The sequence below is a fragment of the Canis aureus genome, chromosome 9 (genome assembly GCF_053574225.1).
Source record: "Canis aureus isolate CA01 chromosome 9, VMU_Caureus_v.1.0, whole genome shotgun sequence".
NCBI lineage: Eukaryota > Metazoa > Chordata > Mammalia > Carnivora > Canidae > Canis > Canis aureus.
The window spans coordinates 68,868,210-68,883,652 of record NC_135619.1 but is presented as its reverse complement, the minus strand read 5'-3'; the positions used below and the strand labels follow the sequence as shown (position 1 = coordinate 68,883,652).

General features: G+C 38.4%; 1 protein-coding gene across 6 annotated transcripts in view; it reads right to left on the bottom strand.

The window, feature by feature from the left end:
• VRK1 (VRK serine/threonine kinase 1) overlaps positions 1-15,443 on the bottom strand; it is a 106,812-nt gene that overhangs the window by 26,164 nt on the left and 65,205 nt on the right. For all 6 annotated transcript variants that reach the window (XM_077910522.1, XM_077910523.1, XM_077910524.1 and 3 more), the window contains exons 3-5: positions 11,432-11,487; positions 3,637-3,706; positions 2,733-2,820 (exon numbers count right to left, since the gene is read on the bottom strand). In XM_077910522.1, the coding sequence (XP_077766648.1) occupies positions 2,733-2,820; positions 3,637-3,706; positions 11,432-11,487 (214 nt within the window). The remainder of the gene's footprint in view (positions 1-2,732; positions 2,821-3,636; positions 3,707-11,431; positions 11,488-15,443) is intronic.

Sequence of the window (15,443 nt, the reverse complement as noted above, 5' to 3'; positions counted from 1 at the left end):
TAAGGATCACTTTTATCTTTACCAAGTTTTCCAGATTCTGATTTGCCTGGTTAAATCACTCTGAAAAATCGTAAAAACCAATACCACACTCACAATGTATCTTTCAATGAGGATAAGATTAATGATGATCATCATAACCACACCTATCACTCACTGAAGCCTTGGTCTACTTCACATGTATTAGTGCATGTCAACCTCACATCACCCTCATGAGGTAGAGGCTCCTATTCACCCCATTTTACAGCAGAAGAAAACTGATGATTGGTAATTTGCCTTCCAGGAAGTGATGGTGTCATTCTTTTTCACATATCCAAATAAATAAACGTCAGTGGTACACAAAAAAATCCCACTTATTTTTATCTGTGAAGCCTACAACAAATACCATATGACAAGTTCAACAGGGAAGGAAAGCTAACATTAAAAGATAACATGACAAATAAAAAATCAGGATTCTATTCATTTTTGAAGTGGAAGGGAATGAGAGATCCTCTTATCTAAACATCTTTTAATAAATAAATTAATGTGTATACACATAAAATGCTTTGTCCAAAGTCATATAATTAGAGCAAAATGCATTCATTCGTGCAAGATTTTCCAGTACACCATGATCTCTATCATCATAAAGAAGGAACAATAATTCTGACTTCCTGATTTCATTTGTACAACTTGATTTTGGAGGGAGGACAAAAGGACACAAATACACATTTGTTTTTATGATAAGTGATGTAATTAGTATAATATAATACAGGGGTAACGAAAATACAACCTCTGCTAACAGTCTAAAAGAGGGCTAAAACACAATTGCTTAATTCAACATGAGATCTATTAATACATCACACTGAGTACATCTTTGTTTTTATTCATAGACCACTCCACCACTACTGTAAATAATCCCCTAATCGTCTGTTTCAAATTATACACATCAACTGATTTTCCCATCATTTGTGCCATTTTATCTAAGTCCCCAGGAAAGTAGACATTGATGGCTTTCCCTTGGAGGAATTACCTAGAAATAACTTTCATTTTACTATTCAGTGGGAGAAGCATTCTTACAAAAGAAGGTGGTGAAGATTTCCATGCTTCCACACCGCTCTCCTCTCCTCACCCCAGTCTCCATTACCAGCCTCAGGCCCCTTCTCCCTTCCAAATGCACACCCTGTTCCTGGTGAAAGAGTGATGCTGAGTGCCACACAACAGGCCAAAATCCTACCCTGGCCCTGCATTCATATTACTCTCCCACCTGAGATGCTATCCTGCTCTCCAATGGTTTTCTAAATCAGTAGTTCTGAACATTTAAGGGATTAAAATCCCCTTGAAAGTAAAAGTTAACACAATATTTTACATATATTCTAATAGCTTTTGTTTCATCCTCCTTATTAAGTGGGTAGCTGTTATTCAATTTCACAAACAAGGAAATCAAGGCAAAAGGAGTAACTTACTTAGTCACATACATTTTAAGGAGCAAAACACAGATTTGAAACCCAACAATATGGCTCTAGAACCCTTGCTCTATTCATAATAACTCCTTGCTCTATACTATCTCTCCAAAATTTCCATGAGAACTATAGAGAATCGTCCCAGCAAAACCTTATATAACAAAACGCCATTATTTCAGGAAGTTCGCACACTCGCTGAGGGATACACAGATCCCATGATAAGAACTTCCAAGTAAAAGACAACACTGGCTGCCTATCTGACAACTACCTCTCCTCTCCATCCTTTTCAACAAAGCACCAACTGGGTTCAGGCATTCTGTCCTCTTCCACGTGGCCACGTGCTCCGCCATGCCAATCACTGTGATCGCTCGGCCTTTGCCAGTGACTAGTTTAAGAATGAGCACTGATACAACCCCAACCAAGAAAACACGAGAGGAAGGGAGGTTCCCTTGCAGGAAAATGAAACACACAACAAGCAATACTTTCTACTGCTGTGGGCTGCTGTGTTTGCATGTGATGCCTAGAAATAGGGCAGCTAGCCACCCTGGGACCACATAACAGAGAATTAATACAGCACAAAGCCAAGAAGAGGGCAAAAGGGCATGATAAAGGAAGCAAGATGATCACTCCAGAGAGCTGAGTCATTTTTCCTTTACCTGCAGCTGAAAGCACCCAATACACCCCCAGAGCCAGACTAAATCTACTCTTCATATAGCTACCAGCCTTATTCCAAGAAGCTCCAGTCATTCATTCAAGTATTTTTAAAACATCAATCACTTTAAAGTATGGGAGGTTTTCTCCAACTCAGCTGTGCCAACTATGTTCTCTCTCCAATCTCGGAACTCCTAAGACATGAACGATTTCGAGTTACACAATTTAGCAGCACTTAGTGGTTTTAATCGTTTCATATATGTTTGTTTCTTCTCATCAGCTAGACTGAAACGTCATAAAGAGGGGGACGATGCTATGGGTAGATCATATATCTAATATGAAACACCGAATTGAAGCCTGAAGGGCTCCCTTTCACATTAAGGATATGGAGCATGCTTCCTTCCTTATTTGTAAGAGAAATAAATGCAAGGTGCATTTGCTTTGTTCCTACTCATCAGCTGGGTTCCAGTCAGTTGCTAGTGCTTTTGCACAAGTCCTCCAGACTCTAAATAATGTCTTGTTCATCTCTGTCAAGTGCATGCCATGTAGCCCAGATGAAGGCCCAGCAGTACTGCAGGTACTCAGTAAACAGTAAATGGTGAATGCTCAACAGGGAGAAGAAAAACAATACATGCATAGTTTTACCTCTTTCCATTTTTATCATGTAGACCAGACCCCCAGTACTTAGGGACACCCAGGTACTTCAGTTTATGGGTACGAATCCACTTCTGAACTACAAGTTAAAAACACATGCTTGTGATTTCACTTTTGTTTTAAATAAATCTCCTTTTTTCATTTTTTAAATTGTTAAGAGTAGAATGTACTTATACATGCAATAAGATTTCATCTTTTTTTCATAAAAAAGGGAACACGTTATAATAACAAATAACAAGTACCTTACAATCAAAGCATTTTTATTAACCCACAAAATTGTGTTACCCTGCTCTAAACACTGTCTTTAAAATGAAAAATCTGTGAAAGGCATTTTAAAAAAAAAGAAAATCCAACCACAGTAACTCTAGTGGCAGTTACTAGCTCTAATGATGTAAATGGTTACTTGCTTCTCCAGAAAGACTTAATTTTTACCCAACCTAGAAGTTGTTTACCTCATTTCTAAAGGTTGTCAATCAGGAAATGAAGCTCAAAGGAGGGTGGCTTGAAGAGGTCCTGCTCTCTTCCCAGTAGTCTGTTCTAATTCATCAATTACAAAATCCCCCTCCACCCAGGTTATGCTGTCCAGACTTTAGAAAAATGTCTCAAAAAGACTGGGATGGATATCCTTAAATCCTATGCATGAATTAGGATTACTTCTCAATTTTTAACAATATTTCCTAAATCATATATCCTTTACTAACTTTATTCTATATATTAATATAGGTGAAATCTTATATCAGAATTCTTTCATACACACCTCATCAAAATGAAATTTATTTACGAAGTAGAAAATAAAACTAACAAAGCATCAGAGTATCAGACCCAGTGCTCTAGTCCTGAGTTCACACAAGCAGTGGTCACTTTGAGACTGTACACGTATGTATGTATTCCTTACTTTGCTCTGGTTTGGCTGCTCGCTGGTAGAACTTCAGTTCAGTAAAGAGAGGTCCGTTGTCACTGGGTTCCTTAAAACATAAGAGGTAATTGGTGCTAGCAGTGCTTAACATTATGGAGTCATTTTCAATGAAACTTCAAAAAGCACTAACATCAGTATTTTTTTCCAATATAATTAATTGTATTACTTAAGTTTGTAACTATGTTTAAGGCATACACTCTTTGGAAATGTTTTAGATATTCTCAGAAGAGTCTGTGAGTCTTACATTTTTCTCAAGGTCCACTTCTGTAAGTGATAAAACTTAAAAAACACATATACGGCTCAGTCTTCACAGAAGTTTAAGAACAATCTTTAAACTCGTTTTCATCTTTATTAAGCTTTCTCTTAAGCAATGATTGGCAACCATGTGAACTGTCTCAACAAGGGGCTACCAGAGGTTTCTGAGATCTAATAAAATTCTAACACCTAACTTAACCCATCAGTGTCAAAATCTAACTCTTTTCCCTGTTTCTCAAAGCAGTTGTATCTAGTTGATCAGGACCGGCAGAAACCAATCTTGTCAGAGGGAATCTTCTGGAACTCCAGAGCAAGCAAGCACTATCCACTTAGCTGCATCCCTTTCTTGCTGACACTGATTCCCGCCTTTTTCAAACTAAGAAGCCCTACAACATCCCACATGATAATTCAAAGTCAAGAGGAAACCAGGGCTCAGTAATAATTGTTTCCCACCAACTTTACTGAACTACATTCATTTTACATTTTTAGGGGCAGTAACAGGTAAGATGATTTGTGAAGAGGTACACATGCACAAAAAGGTATGGACAAACAAGAAATGTCAGCCTGTTGGGAATTTTGCCTTTGTTAAACAGATATGGAAGGGTAAAACAGATCTTACAATTTTGTGGGTTTTTTAAATAGTAAATTGTATCTGAATCAAAAGTGGTTATTAGGTCATGTTTGATCATTTCTGTTTTATTTATCGAGAACCTGAGAAAAAATCTGAAAAGCAGTAAAAACTTCAAACTAGGAAGCTAACATTTCCCAGCTAAATTTTAGGGTTGCTTTTCCTTTAGGAAATATGGGAAGAAAGTTATTTTGGACAAAACATCCGTGTAGCTGGAGTTCCAGGGTCAGCAGAGCATTAGAAAAAATGACAATGAGGCCCACTAGCTTCAGGAATCTCCAGTTACAGCACCTGTAGGAAGACTAGTCAGCCAATCTGCAAACAGTCAGGCAGTACCTAGTTAAGAATGAGCACTCGACAAACAGGCACCATAAGTAACTAACACGTGGATCAGAACTTGAAAATAAATTTGCCTTGTTCCAGGTAAGTATACTTGTCAGCCCAGCATTAGAACAGAATGGTACACAAGGTCTGGCATCTCACTGCCTCTTAAGAAGTAGAAACTAACCAACATACAAAGTATGAGTCCAAATTCCTAATTTTTAGACTCAATACCCCAAATTTTGCCACAACCCGTGGCTCCTTTTTGGCATCAACGCTCTCTAGACAGACACCTGTGTGTGGTCAGAGCCCACCGCTAGGCCTCCAGCAGAAGTAGCAGTCTCAGTGTAAGAAATGAAGAAGTAGAAATTCAAGAGATGAAATTTTGGTGAAGTTACTCTCCAAAGGCTAACTTTTAGAATAGCTTATTAATATAATTCAGGTTTGAAAGGGGTTTTCCTAAGACAAATCCTGGCTTATTACCATCAGTATAAAATTCTGATTCATTCCCTTTCAACCTATGTCATATCAACTTTAATTTTCAAACTTCCCTTTGGGCAATAATTTATTAAACTTATAATAATAAAAATCAACCTATATAAATCAGACTATTATAATGAAAGCCCCACTACAATGAAGGCTCTTTGAGCTCATTTCATACTTTTTCTAATCCAATAAGGTTCCATTATAACAAAATAAAGGAGCTACTTCCTTGGCATTGCACTCTGGCCAAAGCTCGCTATTTCTGTGGAAGAAAATACCTTAACTCATAACTAAAATTTTATTAACATATTTCAAATCTAAAATACTTTGCCAACTCTATAATAGCCAAGATTTAGAAAAGAAATTGGGACTGACATTTTAACTAGAATATCACTAAACGTTTCTTTAAGACTTCTAAGTGTCAAAATGAAGATGACAACAGAAAAAAAATTAAAATGTGATATATTTCAATGGCACCCTCTAAAAGCAACTGGCTGCCATTTAAAAATGAAGCTGTATAAAGTTTCCCCTTCCTACCAAAAAATTATGATATATGAATTGAAAATTCAGGTCACTTCTCATAAAGTCAGTGAGGAAAATGAAACATCAGTCTGCAAACTTCTTGCCAGGAAACTTTGAAATACAGGCTTTATGATCGTTCATACTGTAAAGTGACCACGATATAAAGAACTGTTAGGATACAAGACCTAAAAGTCTACCCATCCCACCCCCCCACCCACCCCTCCCCGCTCAGTTCTGCTCTGAGCTCACTGATGGGACTGCAGTCGGTCAGTCTGGGGGAGATCACTGAAAACTATCAACTGTGTTAACAAGATAACACAAGAGAGTATTTTTTTCTCCTTGCATAATCCAACTTAGTACCAATTTCCCATTTCCCGCTGCACATCATCTTTCCTGAGGCAAAACACGGTATCTTGCAGTTAACTAGAGGCAGAGAATACAAGTTTACCATGTCCGGTGACCCCAGCATCACGACTCCAAGGCTGCTCCCCTAAGTCTGTAAGGATAAGGCCCTAATCTAAACCATGATCATTTGGTAGGAGGGAGAATATATTTAGTATGCACCGAAACCTCTATCTTAAATCTGTCCTAACTTCAAGACCAAATGTAAGAAACATGTGGGCTAACCATCCAAAGCTCTTTCATAGAGCAGGTAGGTATGCATATGAGCAGCAACCAAATTTTCTGACAAATCTTGCACGCTGAGGCGGAAGCCCTACCACAAGCACGGGATACCTGCTGCCTCTACTGAATAAAACGATCCACAAAGGTAAACATGAGCATGCATCAGTCCACTGAAAATAATTAAAGTGCTTTTTGCACCACACTCTACCAGTGGTTCTCAACCTTGAGGCACAAAAGAATCCCCTGGGGAGCTTTACTAAAAATACCAATAGCCAGGCTCTGCACTCAGAGATTCTGATTATACTGCACAACCCGATAGAGAATCACTTTTTGATTTGATATAGCATTGCACTGTTAAGTCTAATTTCATAATAAAACTTGCCTTCAAAAAAAATTTTTTTAAGGATTTACCTATCTGAGAGAAAGAGAGCACACACAGAGGGAGAGACAGAAGTAGACTCCCTGCTGAGCAGGGAGCCAGATGTGGGACTCGATCCCAGGACCCTGGAATCATGACCTGAACCAAAGGCAGACATTTAACTGACTGAGCCACTCAGGTGCCCCAGCCTTCGATTATTTCTTAAATAACATCTGCTGGAGTGATTTTTCTCCAAAAATAAAGTATGTGCTTATTTTAGATTTTGGAAATATTTTGGTATATTTTCTTCACATACGTGGTTATTTCATAAAATTACTTTGATACCACACATAGTTTTGTATCTTGCTTTTTATTTTTTTGTAATTTTTTTTAAATTTATTTATTCCTGAGAGACTAGAGACAGAGGCAGAGACACAGGCAGAGGGAAAAGCAGGCTCCCTACGGAGAGAACCCAATGTGGAACTCGATCCCAGGACCCCAGGATCAGGCCCTGAGCCACAGGCAAGATACTCAACCACTGAGCCACCCTGGCATAACCATATCTTGTTTTTTTTAGTAATTACTTATGAAACTTCCCCAAAGAGTAGTTCCTGTACCTTGAAAATATGATTAATAGCCCCTAATGTTTTAAATGGCAAATGTTCATAAAGTTGATTTTCATACTGGAAAGATCTGATACTCATTTTACAGGTTTGTGTTTGATGAACCATCTCCATTTTTAATATTACAAAGCTCTGAGAGTAAGACTTACAGAATAGTAGTTTTAGTAGACAGAGCTACAGCATGTCACAAGTGAAGGCAAATCATGCTACTTGAAAAGACACAGACCAGAGATGAAAGTGAGTGGTCTCAAGAAATCAAAAGGTGGTGAGAAATTATGGCTACAACGTTTTCAGAAGAATAAAACTAAAAACTGCATAAAGAAAACAGGTTTACAAGAAAGTCCTTATCACTAAAACTTGAAATCCAGCTAAGGAGAGAAACACAAAATTAAAAGCAACTGTAGCCTAGGAAGGATATTCGCATCTGAAATGGTTAAATAAATGTAAACAGAATGAATGCTGCTGGAGTTTCAGGTTCTGAGAGGACGAGGAGGATCTGGGGAAGGAAGAGCAACAGCAGCGACTCGCATTCCCTGAGAGGGTTGAAAGGGAAAGTCAGTAATTCTGATTTGTTCATGGCATGCTTCCAGGATCACAGACCAACTATCACATTGAAAATGTTAGTAAGATATTAAATGCAAAAGAGAAATCGACTGAATATTTATCACTGTCCTAATTACAAAGAGAAGGAGTAATACAGGTCAATGGAAATAGAACTACATTAGGAGACAGGAGAGACGCAGAGCACTAAACTAGGTTTGGTAACAACGGGCTTTAAACTTAGAAATAAAGAGTAATTTACTTCCTTATGTTAAGCAGTTAGGAAATGCCTGTTCCAACCCATTTTTTTCATAATTCTGTTAAGTAAAACAGGTAGTACAAATGAAGTTAAAGTGACTAACTGAAGTACTTAGAATGACCCATAATAAAGAAGAGCATCTTAATTCTAAACTAAACCGCAGCTGGAAGAATCTCAGCCATAGAGAAGACAGACATGGTGACCTAGCAGCTCCGCCTGTAAGATGCAGCCCTGGCGCTATCCGTCCAACACATGGGGAGGGCGGTATAGGTCAGCCAGCTGCAAGGGGGTCTCAGCGAACCACATTTTTGAACCTCAAGATTATGAGAAGTCATAAGTGGACTTGCTCTCCTCTCACAATGGAAACTTTTTAAAGACCTGAAGACTAGTCTTACCCGTAGATTTTAATCTGTTGTATCAAAGACGAACAACTCAATTTAATATTAAGAACTTTCCTTCCTCTGATAGAGCAGCAAACTGAGTATTTCAAGAGGAATATTAGTCCACAAAGAGAGAAAAATCCAAAATGAAAAGGGCTTAAAGAAAAGCAAAATGGCAGGACACGCCCATCAAGGCGTCAACTTTACTTCCATTTACAGGCCTCATGGAGTAACTTGGGCCCCAGTTAGCCCCCCATGCTGTAAACAAATATAAAAACTGGACAAAACAGATGAAATTATTCCTTTCAGACATTAGACAGAACAGGAAGCACAGACTGTGACCTCTAAAAAATGGGAAACAAACCAGGAAGCCTGGTGGCTCAATGGATTAAGCGTTTGACTTTTGGTTTCAGCTCAGGTCCTGATCTCAGGTTCCTGGGATCGAGCCCCACATCAGGGTCTAAGCTAAGCAGAGAGCCTGTTTGAGTTTCTCTCCCTCTCCTTCTGCCCCTACCTCCTGCTTGCACTAAGTAAATACACAAATAAAATTTAAAAGAGGGGGAGGAGGGGGACAAACACAATGAGCCCCAGGCCAGCCCTGGCTTTCCTTACAGAGGCACCTGGAGTAAAAAGGAGATGAATCAGGGTTCTATGGGATAAGAAGACCACACACCAATAACCCTGATGCCAAAACCAAAAAATGAGATTAGACATTTTTAAAATTTAGAGATATTAGAAAAAAGATTAAAGACTGCTATCCCTCATGAACAAATATGGAAAAATCCTTAACAAAATACTGGCAAATCAATTCAGCATTATGTAAAAAGCATAATACATCATAACTAAGTGTAGGGTATGTTAAGAATAAAAGTTTTACGCTCAAATTACCAATCAATATCACTGCCACATTAACAGAATAAAGGAGAAAATCCTATGATCCATCTCAAAAGATGCAGAAAAAGCATTCAGAAAACAAACAGGCAAACTACAAGCTGGAAGAAAATTTTTACAACTCACACATGTGGAATGGGACTTGCATTCAGAACAATGCTCTTACTACTCAATTATAAAAAGCAAAACCACCTAGTTATTTCAAACTAAAACTGAGGAGACACTTCACATTCATATATGAATGGTCAATAAGCACAATTACTTGGAAAAACTAATCAAAATCAGGCATCAGGTAAAACTATGAGACACTGCTACACACCCAACACCACAGCTGCAAAACCAATCTGACAACTGCACATATTAAAGAGGATGTGGAGCAACCAGAACTCTCACACATCACCAGTGGATGTGCAAAATGGCATAACCACTTTGGAAATCTGTCTGGTACTTTCTTATAAATTTGAATATACACCCTCCCTATAAACCAGCAATTTTCCTTCCAGGTATTTATCCAAGAAAAATAAAAACCTCGTACAAAAGTTTTTGTAGACAGTTTATTCATAATAGCCAAAAACTGTCTATCAATAGGAAATGGAAAAAACTGTATAATATCTGAGCAGTAAGATTGAACGAGTAATCAATATACCAACAATATGAATGAGCCCATTAAACATTTTGCTAAGCATAAGTCAGAAAGAAAACAGTATATACTATATACCATTTATATGATAATTCTAGACAAGAATAATTAGTCTACAGCACAAAAGAAAATTAAAAAAAAGAAAACCTCAGATAAGTGGTTACCTCAAAGGGTACAGGAAAGGATACAAGAAATCTTTCTGCAGTGACAGAAATGTTACATATTTTGATACAGGTGGGAGCTGTACAGGTATATGCACCTGTCAGAAGTATTCAAATTATTTAATACCTATAAATTTCCTTGTAAAAACTATGCCTGAATAAAAAAGTGTTAAAAACAATCCCAAAAACAATTCAGGTACAAAAGAGTTAATTCACAAGGGATCAAATACATTCCTCATTGAAAAGAAAATAAAGTAAAGCAAACAAAAAAACAAAACTTCAGGATAATTCTGACTTCGGTAGTCTTTAGGAAAAAAGGGGAGTTGGAGAACATATGTCAGTACTTTGCCCAAATAACAGACCCTGTTATCTCTTCTATTAAACAAAAGCGTGTTCTTCATAAGGAGTAAAGAACTTCGAGGAAGGAGTTACAAATATAACTTTGTAAGCAGAAAGATGTGTAATATATTCTAAACAAAAAATAGTAGTTTTAATGCCTTTTAGTGCACCCAAGGTATAAGCTGACCTGACTATTCAAAGTATGCTTATATCAGATGGGATGCTGTCAACTTTCACTTGTTACAAACTAATTTCAGCATTAGCAAAAGAAAGTTCAAAGTGATGATTAAATAAGTAATTTATTAAAATGGATGGAGAAGGGAAGAAAACTGGAAATAAAATGAAAAAAATTGACAAAGCAGTTCAGAAGCAAATGCAAGAAAAAATACCATACAATTTCACTAAAGTATATAGTCTTACGGGATATAAATAAAAAGCATCTCTATTGTAAATATAGCTAAAATAAAAGAATGAGATGAATTTTTTTATTCTACATCTGTACACCTCCCTGATTCATTTTTCCCCTAAAAACCAAGATCACTCTAACTCAAAAGGGAAGAAATGGACTTTTTGAACTTAAATTATTTAAAATTATAAAGATATTTTTTGTCTTCTTACATATTTATTAATAAACATTGTTAAAAATGTAGTATCTTATAGTTTAATTCTAGTTATCAAAAAGGATGTCATACAAAATAAACCATACACCCATTCAACAAAAAAAGAAAATAAGCTAAAATATTTTCTTACCACTTTTACAACACAAGGTGCATCGCTGCCCACCGACTTTGAAGAATTCATATCAGCTGTTTGAAAAAGTGACATATGTAATATTAGAACAAGAAGTAGCATTATTTTAATTAACCTGTTACAAACCTGTTAATATTTAGGTCTGTATATCTATAACTCCTTGATAGGATAAATTTCAGTTCCCAAATATGTGTCTCAGGATATCATTATAGTATATTTCACCAATTTGAAGGCTCTTTTTTTTTTTTTAAGATTTAACAGATCTGAAAATGGAATGCATGTTATAATTATTGGTATCTTTAATCCGATCATCAATTAAGTATGGAAAACTCTGAGTTAAAGATTTATTTAATTCAAAAGTACTCATAGCCTTTGATATGCTAATGAAGGTTGTGAATTCCCAAGAGGATAATAACTGATGACATTTCTTAAATTTCACAAACCAGGGGCAAAAAAAAAAAAAAGAAAAAGAGGGTAAGAAAAGAGGGAGCTAAAGTTCCAAAAAGCACTAGTTTTGGGGGGAAAACTCATCTATATCAACAATTCAGGATGTTTGGCACTAGAACTTTGAACTAATCATAATGTGGCTGTCATTTTATTTCATGCAAATAAAGCACAGGTGCTAGATTAAGGAGTCAGGAATATAAGGCTGCCCACATTCATGAAAAAAATATTTTACCAAGTACCTACTAAATGCCATTTCTAGGAAACTGATTTAGTAATGAACAGGAAGAAATAACTGCTACTCTTATGAAGCTAACATTTCAGTGGTAGGACACAGACAGCAATTAAAACATAAAGCATGCTCAATGCTTTCAGTGCTAGAACAGGAAAACGAGGCAGGAAAGAAGGTACACACTGTTGAAAGGTCTTCAGAGAAGCCTCTCTGTCACTGGAACTGTGGTCTGAAGGCAGAGAGGGAATCAGCCATGTAAGTACCTGGGGAAGAACATTCCATGCAAACCAGCACAAAGGCCCTGACATGGAAGCCTCTGACAAGTCTAAGAAAGCAAGGAGGCAAAAGTAGCTGAAGAAAACTAAGTGAGGTGGAAAGTAATAAGGGACAGATCAGAAGCAGCAGCAGGGGACAAAGAGCAGCATGTGACGTAAGGCTGACATAAAGCTGTCACTGTGGTTGAGCTGGAGAGCCACTGGAAGGTTCTGAGAAGAGGACTGGCAAGATTAGACTTTGATTTTTCAGAATTCTTCAGGCTGCCTGGTGGAGAATGGGGTACAGAGGGCAAAAGCAGAAGCAGAGAGGTCAGCCTGGCCACAACGACACTCGAGGTGAACCAGAACGACAGCAGACAAGGTGGTGCTAAGTGGTTAGACGGTGGATGTATTTTCAAAAAGGAGTCAACAGGATTCGTTGATAAACTGGATATGGAAGGGAAAGGAAGAAAAGGAGGCAAGGAGGCCTCCAAGTTTTCAGCCTGAGCAGCTGCAAAGTTGCTACTTACTAAGATGGAGGAAGCTGTAGGAAGAGCTGGTGCTTTGGAGAGCTTTCTGTCTGAGATATTCAGTAAACATCCAACAGGCACTTGATATACAAGTCCTGAGTTCACAAGAATGGTCCAGGTTGAAGAAAAAAATTTGAGAGTCATTGACATGGAAACACTACTCAGTTAAAGCCATGACCCTGGAAGAGCCCCTAGGGCACGAGCATAGATAAGAAAAGAAGAAACCCTAGGCCTGAGCCCTAAGGCATTCTCACATTAGTAGATGAATTGATGAAGGAGGACCAGGGGAGGAAAACAGCAGGATTTTGAAGAAACTGCAGCTACAGTACTTGAGAGTGAAGAAGGAATGCTAGAGTCACAACAGTGACTACCATGGGCATATGGTAGCTTTAAATAAGCATTCAGTGTAACAAAATATTAAAATAAGGATAGTATTCCAATAATGCTGCACAGTTCAAATGAGGAAAGGGGAAAAAGAGGCTCAGTAATTCCTTCAAACATTATATGCCACAAAACATGCCAGGCACTGGGGACACAATGAGAAGAACTGTCCCATTGCCAAGAGAGAGAAAAGTAACTTCAATACAGTGTGGACAGTATTATGAAAGGGTTAATGCAAAGGGCCTATACACAGAGTACCTGCCCAATCCTCAGCTTTGGAAAAATGAAGCAAGAGAAGCATCACATACCGAGATCAAGAGGCAAAGGGCTGCAGGACAAAGCACAGATCCTGAGGAGATAAGAGGGATGAAGAAGCTACATAGGAATGAGAACAGAGGGAGGGTCTCTATGCCATTCTCCTACATCTGGCACTTTCTCCCCGGAGCTGCGGGGAGCCATTACAGGAATTTGACTAGGCTAGATCACTCAAGCCAAAGCCATGAATGATGAGACGCAAGGGGGCCAGGAAGGTAGCAAAGAAGAGCCACCACCACAGTGAGAATCCAAACAAGACGTGAAAATGACCAGCACTAAGGCAAGGTCGGCAAAGATGGAGAGAGTTGTCACACAGGTAAAGCCACAGGACTAGGTGAAGTACTTGGGACACTGGTAAAGGAACACTTAATGCCTTCCGGTGTCTGGCCTGAGATATGCCTCTCCTGGTCACAAGAGAGCCGGTGGGTGCCCTGCAGGCCCCTGGCCACGGGATGCACGCAGATCAAGCCCCTGGCTACAGATAAAAGATGGGGAAGTCGACAGTCAAAACACAGCAAGAGCAGCCATGAAATCGATAAAAGCACTCAGAGCAGAACCCACAGAATGAAAAGTGAGCCGAGGAAGGAAAGCTGGAGAACCCAGAAGTCCCTGCGAGGATGCCTATGCATCTCCACAGCGAGAGGGGACGTGCTCCCGTGAAAGACATGGGAGCAATCTTCCCAAGAAGAAAAAAAAAAATGGTAGCAAACACTGCAGGAAATATCCAAAATAATTCAAAAGTAATCTTTTTAATTCATGAGCAAAAACTGCTGATGATCTTGACTATGGCTGCTTTTGTATGTCAGTGGGCACCAAGAGACAAACTGGAGGCAGCAATACTAAAGCAAATCCAGATTGATCAATCCAGCTCTATAAAAGCAAAGCTTTATTAAAGGAATCTGTCAAATCATTGGACATTAACAGTACTCACTATTAGATGGCACTTTTTAATGATAAATACAAACACCAATAAAAGAGCACAAATGCAGTGGGAGTGGCAAATGTTCCAAAGGTTACAAATGTAAAGTAACTACTACAAAATGAAGAACCTACTTGTGTCAGGTTCCCACTCCTAACATGGAATGTCCTAAGTGCACACATTCTGCAGAACAGCTTATAGAATCTACCATCTCTAACCCCTAAGGTCAAACCTATATAACCTGGCCACTAACCTTTCTTGGTTAATACATATTTTCACCTCAACAGATAGCCTGGTCTACTACAGCGGGCTTGGCCCTCAACAAAACTAAAGAATCAACACCCATCTCCCAAAGACAGGTGCCACTGACCTAGAGAAATCCTATTTACAGCATACAGTAGAGCACTGGGCTCCAGGCTGTCTCAGGAACACAGCCCTAGAGGCTACGGCTAACCCTACAGCCTGCTGGCCCTGGAGGAGTTGGAGTCGGACCCTCCTAAGAAGATCCTCATCTCGTGGGCAGCTCTCAAACATCAGCACACATCCAAATCACCTGGGGTACTTGTTCAGTCTCACTGCTGGGCCCTCTCTCTACATATGGCATCTGATTCCTAGGCCTGGTTGTGGAGCTGAGAATCTCAGTGCTAAGAAGTTTCCACTACTAACACTAACCTAGTATCTAATAATAGTATCCTGAGTAACACATTGCTTGAAAGAAAAAAGGGTTCCATTACTAAAAATAAAATTTTATAAACCTCAGAGCAGAAATTAAATAATTAGGTAAATAACTAAATCAAGATTAGAGGTGGAGTAGGATATATCATGGAAAAGTAAGAAAGAAATTGCAAAAGCAAACATGAAATATATCACTATTAATACTCCAAGTGAAGCAGTCAGCTTTAGAAGCAATGAGGTAAAATATTTTTTAAATCAATGA